Below are 11,642 nucleotides of genomic sequence, written 5' to 3'. Positions count from 1 at the left end.
CTGGTCACCTCTCCACCTCTGGAAGTGCTGATGCTGCAGGTCTCTGATCGTATCTCCTGCAGTGGCCCTCTCATTCAAACAGTACACTACATCGCTGTGTGCCAGTGCTGTGCATGCCAGTGTGTGTGTGTGTGTGTGTGTGTGTGTGTGTGTGACTGTGTGTGTGCTTTAAAACATCCGACACTGCTGCATGCTGCAGTGTGTGTGTGTGTGTGTGTGTGTGTGTGTGTGTGTGTGTGTGTGTGTGTGTGTGTGTGTGTGTGTGTGTGTGTGTGTGTGTGTGTGTCAGACTGTGTGTGTGCTTTAAAACATCCGACACTGCTGCATGCTGCAGTGTGTGTGTGTGTGTGTGTGTGTGTGTCTGTGTGTCTGTGTGTGTGTGTGTGTGTGTGTGTGTGTGTGTGTGTTTTTTTCAGAAATGACAAGACAGCTTTTTCTTTTTTCGTTTACACTTGAAAGTATCCTGTATGTTAGGATACAAAATGTTCATAGCACATAAGTGATATAGTGTACATGTACTAAATATACTGTTTATACATAACACCAATCTTATTTTCTCCTGGAACCATGAAAGCTTAACATATATTATGAGGTATCACACCCTCATTGTGTTGCACTAATCTGTTGATTATTCCTAAATCCAACCACAAATCCACTCTATTCTTTTCAACACTCACACTCACACACACACACACACACACACACACACACAAACACACACACACACACACACACACACACACACACACACACACACACACACACACACACACACACACACACACACACACACACACACACACACACACACACACACACACAATCCAGGTCTATTTGTAGTGTCTATTTGGCCGTGTAGTGGGTGACTGAGGTCTGATCTGTGCCCAGGACAGTGCAGGCTGAGGCAGAATTGAAAGATGGCTCCAATGATAACTCAGGGGCTTAACTTTAGATTGCACTGAGAGCTGAAATTGGCCCATTTGCCTGCTGAAAGTTATTTCATGCGCTCGTGTCGTCCAATCCCCCACTGCCACCGCCACCCCCCAGCCCCAGCCCCCCAGAGTGATATTACAGGGATTTACTTTTACACCAGCAGACAGTAATTTAGAAGTTGGAGAAATATTGTTTCGAACCAGTGAAGTGCAGGTTTTATGCAGGTGCGGAGCGGGCGGCTATTTTTAAACAGCTCATTCTGGGGCCACGCCGTGGTGGCAGGAGATGACCTTGGGCGCCGGTGTAGCTGTCGGGATGGAGAGAGAGCAGGTGAGTAATTCGTCGTGCTCTGCTGACACGTGTGTCTGTCACACCGGAACGAAGAGGGCGGGTGGCAGGGCAAACTTCGCACACGCACACGCACACGCACACGCATACGCACACGCACACACGCACACACACACTAGACCAACCATCTTGGTCTCAAATTCTTCTTCCAAAGAAGACAGCATTGTTTCTATTGTTTCTGCCTCAGGGGCTCTCAGGCATTATCTGGGTTCTGGGGATAGTTTCATTGTATCACTTTTACTCAATGAAGGTCAGATCTCTCAATGTGATATATTTAGATAGATAGATAGATAGATAGATAGATAGATACTTTATTCATCCCAAGGGAAATTTTTGAAAATGTATTCATAAACTTGTTTGGGTTGGACCAGTCTGTCAGTCTTTCATTACTAGCTGTCATTGTTCTTTTTAGGGACTAATACAGCTGCATTTGCTATGGTCTAACCTGCAAGCACGACTGCACAAACAGATACATGTATCCCATAAATATGGAAATATACAAAAATGTGTAAGCAACTTTGAGGACACTCCCCATCCCCACCATCCCGCCATCCTGCCATCCTTTCAAATAGCTGTAATAGAAATACATTTGAGGACATCCTGCCCCCCACTCCCCATCTCAAACTCCACCACCACCACCACCACTACCACCCACCCAGTCATCCAGCCCCTCATCCCCAGACAGAAAACTCAATTGCATTAGCCTAAAAAGAACTGTCTCCGCTCCTCTCCTCTCCACTCCTCCCCCTCCTGCCACATCTCTGACGGTTCTCCCTCCCGTGCGCTCCTCCTGATATGAATGCACAGCCATGCTCACACTTGGGGGAACTGAGTTTTCCAGTGGTCTAGACGTCATATGTCACTGATCAGACGCCCCAGAGGCGGACTTCTGCACAATCGTGATTCCTTATTTATGCTCAGAGACACACAGCTCTCTCTAGCAGCTCTTTTAATTGATATGATGCCACGTAGACGAATGTTTGAGACCAAATTGAGCTGAACAGCAAACATGGTGAAAATTCTATGCATGTATAGACATAGAACACATCAATATGCCATTAGAACATCCGAACGAACATTTAGTATGTTCAAATTAAGAACTTGGCTCCAGGCAACATTCCAACAGAAGCTAATATAGTCTTTTTCTAGGTTCAGTTAAGGACCTCCCAAAGTACATTAAGTTGTGTTGCTTGGTGTCAAAGAGAATTTTAACACATTTAAGGCATATTTTGAAGAATTTTGTAAAGTTTTAGCTTCTCCCATTAATGTGGAACGCTGTGCCAAGATCCACAGCCCGGGGTGCCAAATGATTTATTCCCCCCACTTTGTCTTCTGAGACGAGGCTGCACAGTAATTGCGAAAATTAGTGTTCAGACAGAGATGCTCTGATCCAAACGCATTCATACGAGGAGCGGAGAGATTCATTCCCGCTGTGGAGAGCCCACTTCCGATCCACTGATCTGTGTCACAAACTGCAAGTAGATTTAGAGCGAGTTCAGACAGAGCCGCTGAAATATTCAGCTGTACATTAATATTTCTGAGAAGCTTAGCCATCAGGCCTTTTCTAAGGCCATAATCAGATGCGTGATATGTCTTCCCAGTCATTGGGCTCGGCCTATGTATCTTTCACAGCCGAATGGAATAGAATGCCGTGGACCACTGAGCTGTGGTGGCATTTAAAGTTCTTCTGTCATCCTCAGAGAAGGGAAAGTTACAAAATGAGATCTTGAGAGAACTGTGAAAGGATATTTCTGTCATATGCGGTAATGACGGTATATTATAGGATTATGGATCTTGAGTTGCTTTGCCATGACGTGAATTGCATTGTTGAACATCTACCATTGTCCAAATGATAGACAGACAGCCAATCCTTTAGAACAGTCTCTCTCTATCCAAGTTGCCGTGGTGGTTACTCTACGCTACTTTCGGGGAAAACAGTCCAGAACAGCAACTTCTACGTATCAAATGTGATATCTACTGCTTCAGGAGTGCATCCATATTTAGATCTCTCACACACACACACACACACACACACACACACAAAGTAGACCGGTGAGATGGACTTTGCTCATCCCTCTGCAATGTTCTCTCATGTCCTTGTGCTGTAACAAATTTATAAGCATCAGGTCCCCTCCGTTCTCCCTCAGTACCCCGGCCACCTCCCCCCCTCCACCCCCTCAAACCATCCCTCCCATCATCTACTCGATCCATTCCTCCTCTGGTCCCCTCCCCTCTCCCTCTCCTCTGCCCCCTCTGTTCCTCTTATTACGTTTCTCTCCCTTACCTGTCCTTACCTGCCTCACTGCCAGCCACACACACACCCGCACACACACACACACACACACACACACACACACACACACACACACATTCATGGACAAAGAACCTGGCCCTCGCGGCGAGGCACAGTGGCGGAGCTGGAGCGAGTAAGCGAACGCGGCTTGCATTGAACTCACCAGCAGATAATTAGAAACCACATCATGAGCAGACTGGCACTTCTGAACCTGGTCAGGTAGAGAAGTAATAATTATGGTAATAAGTTTACGCCGGTGTGCCTTTTCCCTTACACGCTGTGTGAAAACCTGACACACATCGCTTCAGGCAGCACTTGTAGCAAGGTCACGCAGATGGAAGTTGGGACGGGTGGGGTGGGGTGGGGTGGGATTGGTGGTGGAGAGGGAGAGATGCGACGAGGAGAAGAAAGGAAGCTCAGAGAAGAAAAGCAGAGAGAGTGGAGATGGGATGGATTGAAATGAGATGGTGCATGGGGGGACTGGCGAAAAAGGGGCAGAAGTTAAACTCATAAAAGTGCTGAGAGAGGAGTGTGGGAGGAGATGTATGCCCACGGAAGGCCAGCCTGTAGCACATTCTATTGATTTCTTAGCCGAGCAGTTTATAGACAGGGCGACACCCTGTCCAGACCTGTCGGAGCGGACCACGAGCCTCACAAGGTGACAGGGACATGAAATTCCTCGGCGCGGATGGTAATGTAACATGTGCTGCATTACTGCGTGCAAACGGACATTCATATGGAAATGATAAGAGTGCAAGCATAGTTTTTTCTGTTCTACAGGAATAAAATTTACATGTCAATGCATCTGGCCTATTGAATTCATCAAGGCAGGTCTGTATGGTGAATGGTAAGGTCTGTGCTTTTTTGAGATAGGTCTTTGAAAGGCCGGTGAAACACCCAACTGTGGGGTTTTTCTCTTAAATCTAATTGTCATTGCAACTTTTTTTCTCAGCTTTGTAAGAGAACAATGACATTCACAAAATGGTACCAAGTGACATGTACTGCACACACACACACACACATTTTTGCTTCTGTCGTGCAAAGATCACATTCCGAGGGTGTAAGCTGCTTATTTGTATTGCGATAACTGTCTACATTTCTGTTTGTTGATTGCCCCAGAGTAGTGTTTGCCCATAACCCACGCCCCGCAATGTTGTTATTACGATAGGAAGACATCCTGGTGGCATCAATCTGTCTGCCTCCCAGTCTCCAAATGTAAAAATATGTTGCGCTTGCACTGCGGGACAGTGGGACTTAGGGGCCTCGTTGTTTTGTCATGAGAAGACGCCTCGGCCTGCCCTCCGTGAGGAAACACAGATTGCTCTGTAATAGTGCCAACAACCCTGCATCACTGGCACCCCCCTAGGAGCGGGAACTATCAATGTCACTTTGGCTGACTGTAATGGGAATGGACTGTGAAAGAAGGGGGTTGGAGGGTGGGGGGCTTTTTACAGCTACTTATTTATGCATTCCTTCCCGCAGATAAGCCAAGAGAGATAGGAGAGGAGGAGGAGGAGGAGGAGGAGGAGGAAGAGGAGGGAAAATTAGATGACTGATTTTCCACTTTCTGAAGGTCGCACAGAACATCCCAGGCCCGTTCACAAAAATGGAGGTCAGTCTGCCACTGAACATATGGAAGGGTGCAAGTTTTATTCCTGCTAATGGGTAAGTTCATTATGATCTGTGTCACAACACAGTATTCTATATCCCACCACTGAAACAATGTGGAGAACTGGAGATCATTGACCAGGACAATTAGAGCAACACTTTCATACAATCCCTACGATGAGAAGTAACCCAAAAAATCCCTGGTTTTTCATTAGTCTAATACACAACATGACTCAACACACCCACAATAACAAAAGTCAGTGGTTTTATGACAGCCAATCATGCAATACAGCTGCCATGTATTGTATAGATATAATACTTATATATTACATATATTTTATGGAAGATTACATCACACTCTTTTGACACTGATTGCTGTAAAGACAGCAAATCCAATAAGTTTAAGACAGTTCCATTTCACAGCTAATCAAATTTGGTTCTGTGGTCGGTGACTGACTCACTGATTGATGGGTATATAAGTATTACTGGATGAGTATTACTACACGCTAAAGTTAAAGGGCCGTTCTATAACTCCAGTCATTTATTCGCCGATTTCTCACTTTTGTTGTCGCATTTTTCTCTACGGAGCTCCCCCTACAGCTTTGGGCTAAATATTTCATAACCGTCTCTTTGGTCTTTTCGCTGGCTCTGCCATGATGAACATCTAAAAAATGAAGCCATCTTATGGACCCTTTCAAGAGAGTTCCATTATCAGCATCATAGTTGGCCCCACAAGACTTCCGTTTTAACATTCCATATGTTATCTTAATGCAGAGGAAGTAGATTGGGGCCCAAATAGAACGTTCAAGCATTGTTTTTGTTTACCTTGTTGAAAGGGTCCATAGCTAGCTGCCATGGCTAACCGGTGCTTGAGGGGGGCGTCTGTATGTCCAGAGAATTTTAAGCATTTTGTGTTTCTCGCTCGTTCTCGCTTCTCACAGGACTTTCTGATTCAGACACTACCGGGACACTAGTGCAGATCTTGCAAGGCTGGTTTTCCGCTAGGAGACGGTAGGGGGAGCAGGGAAAGCCACCATTCTCGCTACAACAGGTCATTTAACCATCACAGTGATTTCTAAATTGTTTTAGTTTGAAGTTTGAAGTTGAAGTTGAAAATGTTGCATAGGGGGCCTTTAAGGGAGATAGTTTAGTGTGTGTTGTTTTGAAGTTTGTGCTCCACCATTTGCTTTGGCACATTTCAAAGGTTATCCACAAAACACACACAACAAAAAGGATCATACAAAAGCTGTAGAATTCAAAAGAATACATTCAACCAGCAATCCCCAAACGTCACAGAAAATATCCCTCTTTTCCACACACAATTTTCAACTGAAAAACACCTCTACTCACTTTGAACTACAAACATGCACGCACACACACCTCCTTTTGCGGATTTCAAGGATCAAACACACACTCGCACCACACACACACACACACACACACTCGCATACACTCAGTGGCATCCACAGTACACCAACAGGACACAAACACAACCCAATACAGTTTTTTTTAAATTTCAAGGGAACACATACACAAAATTTAAATACTACACTCGAATGCACAGTACATGACCAAAAGCATTCAACCATTCAGAGTTTTATCTACAGGAGACACCTCCACACACAGACACACATTTCTTGCTTGTCCACAGACTGTTTTGCGAGCTCTTCCCTCTGCCACCTCACACACCACACCTCCCGCACTCCTTCTCGTTCTCCATCCCCTCATCCACACACGGCTACGTCTCACACTTGAGCCGACTGAGGCCCCAGCTGCACCCAACACCCCCCACACTCACACACACACACACACACACACACACACACACCGCCCCGGTCCCCTGTCACACCACATGTCACTCCAACCTACATACAGTGTGTGGGTCTGGCCAAATGTCACATTATGTCACGGTCGGCTTTTTCTAAATGTTTGTGCGCCCCCCCGCACGCTCCTTTGAAATATGCTCTGTCCTCTCTGGTCTGCCTGCTGTCAAACGCTATAGCCACTAATGTGCCCTTTACACGGCAGATGAGTCTGATTTGGCGCCATTGGATCAGATGTCAAAGCAATATAGCATGTCAGCTATCATCACAAATTAGCTTGTGGCTAGGAATGCTGTGGTACTTTGGTATGTGACATCTGAATATTTGTCTAATGATGTACACATGCATCTATCCATGAAGAGAAAATATTTATTGTGGTTGGTACTCAATGTCAGCATATGACACAGTGAAAAATGATAATGTACCAGTGGATGGAGTCAAGACAAGAGGAATGAGATTAAATAATTTACTCAGCACAACAAAAGGACTGTGGGATAAAATAATCTCTCTTGAGTGACATCTGCAACTTTTCCACAGATTCTGCCAGAAACTCCTACAATGATGTATTTTACTTGAACTGTTCATGTTTGCACCTTCACTTAAGCTGGACCAACTTGAAAAACATTGAAAGCAAATTATGTTTTTTTGTTCCCTAAGTGTGTGAAAGCTAGAGTGAGTGAGAGAAGAGAGTGCCATTTTGCTGTCACACAGAAAGCACCAGATGTAATATTCAATTTCTTGAATGCAGAAATAAATAGCTCATAGAGAATAAAAGGCACAGTAACCAAAAGCATAGGCCTTCTTTCTTGAAAATGTCTTCCTTCAGCTTTTAAATAAAGTGCTGGTTTTGGGTTGTATTAGAAAAACACCAATTCAAATGTTAAACACTTTTGGCATAAGGCAAAGAAGTATTCTTGCGCTCAGATGACAGTTTTTTAGTCCAGGTGCGTTAGAACCAATATTGTGAGGAAGAGACTATGAGTGGTTCGCACTTTGGAAAAGGTGACTAGACAAAGTCTTTGCAAAAGCAGCAAGTTTTTTTTTAATAAAGAGCAAGAGCAGACGTTTCAGCCATCCAGCTATTCTCAATGCTCGCAGTCACACTTTTGGCATGACTGTTTTTTTCTTTAGCCACAAATCTTAGGCTAAGGAACATTTGAAAATCATTATGAGGTGACTTGAATCAAAGCTGATATCTGGGATTTGGGATCGGATGGCCTCAAATAACCTACAGCAGAAATCTTACCCCTTGGCTAACAGAGACCATCCCTACTTCAGCCTTCATGCTGTTGCTAATCTACAAAGTAATCATATTCCATTAAAATAACAATTGCATATGCATACAGATAAAAACATGTTTTTGTAAGAAACAATTGGGATTTATTTTTTTTTTTAATTGGGAACCCCTGTTTAAGATATGCTATATGACCTACAGTTTTAGTTTTGATGGTGAACACAAATCGTCTCTATCTATGCAAAGGATTTTGGTTGGTCAGGGAAAATAACTGTCAGCTTCAATGCATGATTGTATCATTGTGAAAGTTAAGGAGAACCTCTACGGGTATTCCTCATCTCTGGTCTTTACAACCGTGTAGCCTGAAAAACATCAAGGACACTGCCTAGGACTGTAAGTCAAAGGTCTGAAGTCAAACACTGCGGTCACCTCTGTCCTAGGCTCAACCTGCCGACTCTTCGATTGTGACATTGCTGCTGCTACTCAAATGAGAAGCCGACGGACTCAAATCGGACCGTCGCGAGTTCAGAGTTTGAAGCGGGAAACCAAATCGCTTCTTTCATGCGAACGAACACCGTAGGTTGCATTGAACTTTTTTTCCGTATTTGCTCTTCACTGACAATCTAATGAATGTGCTATAGCCGACGTGGCGGTCGACGTGGCGGTCACTTTTTCATAAGAGACAACACCATCATGATCACACCATACCTAGGCTCCCTGCACATCCCGTCCTATTTGCAAGAATAATGGAGTCACACGGTAGGTATAATATAAGAGATTGTGGGGTAGTCTACATAGGCTATACGATAAAATTTTATTAAAGATGGATAAAGCGGGACAGAAGCAGAGCCTGTGCGTTCTGCCTGACAAACTGATCACTGTAACAAACAAAAAAACTAAGAAGAATTGGGTAAGGCATGCTACTGTTCTGAGGCATAAGGGACGGCGTGGAAAGAAATCACTGTAAATAGGCTGCTGTATGCGTTTTAGCACAGTTCTGATGGACAACCACAAAAGAGTTATGGCTAAATTCATGTAGCATGGGGTTTAGGTTTAGGATAGAGAAAAAGTACCCATTCAAAATAGATTATTACGGCTTTATTATAACCCATACTGCCAAACTGGCGAATAGATTCCTAAAACCTAGTTTGGGTCACACTTACCACTAATGACAATATTCAGTAGCACTCCAAGAAGAATCATGTTGACTGCTTTTACGAGGACAAGTTGGACAGTTTTGGAGACGCCAGGTCCCGTTAGAGCAGTCCTGTGTCTATCGTGCGCAGCATCGAGTCCGTCCGTCCCGAGACGCACCTGGAGGACTTAACTGGCAGGACTCGTGCAGTTATTTCCAGTGTCTGGTCGGTTAGGATAATTATGATCGTTTCGCTTTGCTGTACTATCTCTCAAGTGCAAGTCTGATATCGGAGAATAGCGCAGGGAATCGTTTGCGGCATAACCAGTGGTCTACTCCAAAATGCAATGCACCTCACAGCGAAAGTCCGGCGGTTGGCTAAAATGAAAATCCTGTTTTTAAGAGAAAACGTTCTTCAGATAAAGTCTCGCCTCTTTTGCCATACGATAGACAACGCACTCCCATTCAGTGTTTGAGTGAAGTGTCAGACTCAGCACGTAAAAGAATAGCAGTTCAGGCTACTGCGCGTCCTCTGTCTGTCTAGGCGGCGAGTTGACATGGACAGGGGGGTGCATCCCGTTGGAATGCTGTGATTTGATTGGAGTCTGGGAGAGGAGGTAAGGAGAACAGGTGCGTACGCTTGACTCTTCTGCCAAAACAAGAAACATCAGCAACAATTATAATTTTTTGTTGCACAGATATAATCTACCCAAACATCAATTGTTGCAGATTCGAGCTTTAGCCTCCAAGGTAGACCAATGAGAGCTTATGTCCTAAGGGCAGAATCAAAAGCACTGTCTAGACGCAATTACTATGATGCAAGAAAAGGTCTTGTTTATTTATTTTCTTTGATTATGACATTTATAGGCTACCATAGTTGTATTTTTTTCGACCTACGCGTAAATGTTTCACAAAGATATTGAATTGTGATAAAAACAAAAAACAGCATTAAATTAACAAAACAAAAAAACATTGTCCTCCTGACACAGTCAGATTTTAACACATGAACTACCTGTAGGCTACTTATCAGATTGTTTATTTGACATTTTACTGCGCCCAAAATATCCTCTGATCCCGAGGACATTTTCAACATTTGTGTGGAGGTTCCTATGCTACACTGGAATTATTTCAGCTAATAAAAAAAATATTAACCCTCTTCTCTTGCCTGGTATCCGGTTCACCTCTGCAGCCACCTCCATATGGCTGGCCACTGAATTGTCCAATTTGGGGTCAGGGGCGCTGCAAGACAAAAGGACCCTGCCGAAGTGGGTTTAATGCTAGCACTAACGGAAAGAGCAAATTAGCCTCTCACTCCACTTTTCGTTCTATTTTTGAATTCTGGCTCTCCGATTATAAGAGCTGCGGGCGCAGGGATTTAGGCATCCCGCTGCGTTTAGTGGACTAACGCCGAGGATGAATGTTAACCACAAGGGCTTCTGACATGTTCCAGAAATAAAGCCATATATTTCGGCAGACAACTCAATAGGATCTGCTAATAGCATGGCGTGTAAGAGGTTGTTGCTTGGGTCAGGGTTTCACAATTGATTAATTAACTGATGAACCAAACCTCTGTTCTCCCCCACTGACCTTCACATCACAAAACTACCACTTCCTTCATCCAATTTCCTCCGTGCTCTGTCGGCTAAGCAGCATGCTTCCTCCCTCCCTACCCCACCCCATCTGGGGGCTGCCTCTGCCAAGCTCTGCTGCCCACAGTCCCTCATCAGAGCCCTCTAGGCTTGCAGGGGGCATTACACGCCTGTGAAACTAATGATTGTCAAAGCAAACTTTGCTCTGCTACAGCACCCAGCCCAAGCTCCTCTGGGGGAGACAGGCAAGAGAGAGAGTGGGTTATTCCCACCCTATCTGCTTACAAATACCTCCCCATCCCGCCCGCCAGCCAACACACACAAACACTCAAGCAGAGCTGTGCTCAACGCACACCCCACAGCTGTTGTATCCCTCACACACAAACAGAGAGCAGCTGCACACAGATGAAATGGAGGAAGGTGAGTGGTGTGGTGTGGTCTGGAAGAGTGCATACGGAGATAGGCTGCAGTTTACATGTTATGTGCAAGGGGTGTAAGAAGGTTACATTTCACACTTCGCTTAACACAGTTAAACAAGCACTTCGCTCGAGGCCACAAACATTCAGTTGTATGCAGATGGCTGTGGAGTCGCTCAACCTTAGAGCCAGGTCATGCTGACTGTGTTACAGCGCGTAATTGATGCCATTATTCTGAGGGCCTGAAATACATCCATATCGAT

At 44.7% G+C, this 11,642-nt stretch overlaps 1 protein-coding gene across 1 annotated transcript in view; it reads right to left on the bottom strand.

The window, feature by feature from the left end:
• Positions 1-9,937, bottom strand: part of LOC125303713 (GDNF family receptor alpha-4-like) — a 28,264-nt gene extending 18,327 nt beyond the window's left edge. The window contains 1 exon segment of the mRNA XM_048257597.1: positions 9,403-9,937. Coding sequence (XP_048113554.1) covers positions 9,403-9,442 — 40 coding nt within the window. The 5' untranslated portion in view covers positions 9,443-9,937.
• Between the last annotated feature and the right edge of the window lie 1,705 nt (positions 9,938-11,642).

Source organism: Alosa alosa, chromosome 11, assembly GCF_017589495.1.
Source record: "Alosa alosa isolate M-15738 ecotype Scorff River chromosome 11, AALO_Geno_1.1, whole genome shotgun sequence".
Lineage (NCBI taxonomy): Eukaryota > Metazoa > Chordata > Actinopteri > Clupeiformes > Clupeidae > Alosa > Alosa alosa.
Note: the sequence above shows the minus strand (reverse complement) of the source record. Positions and strands in the feature narration are given on the sequence as shown.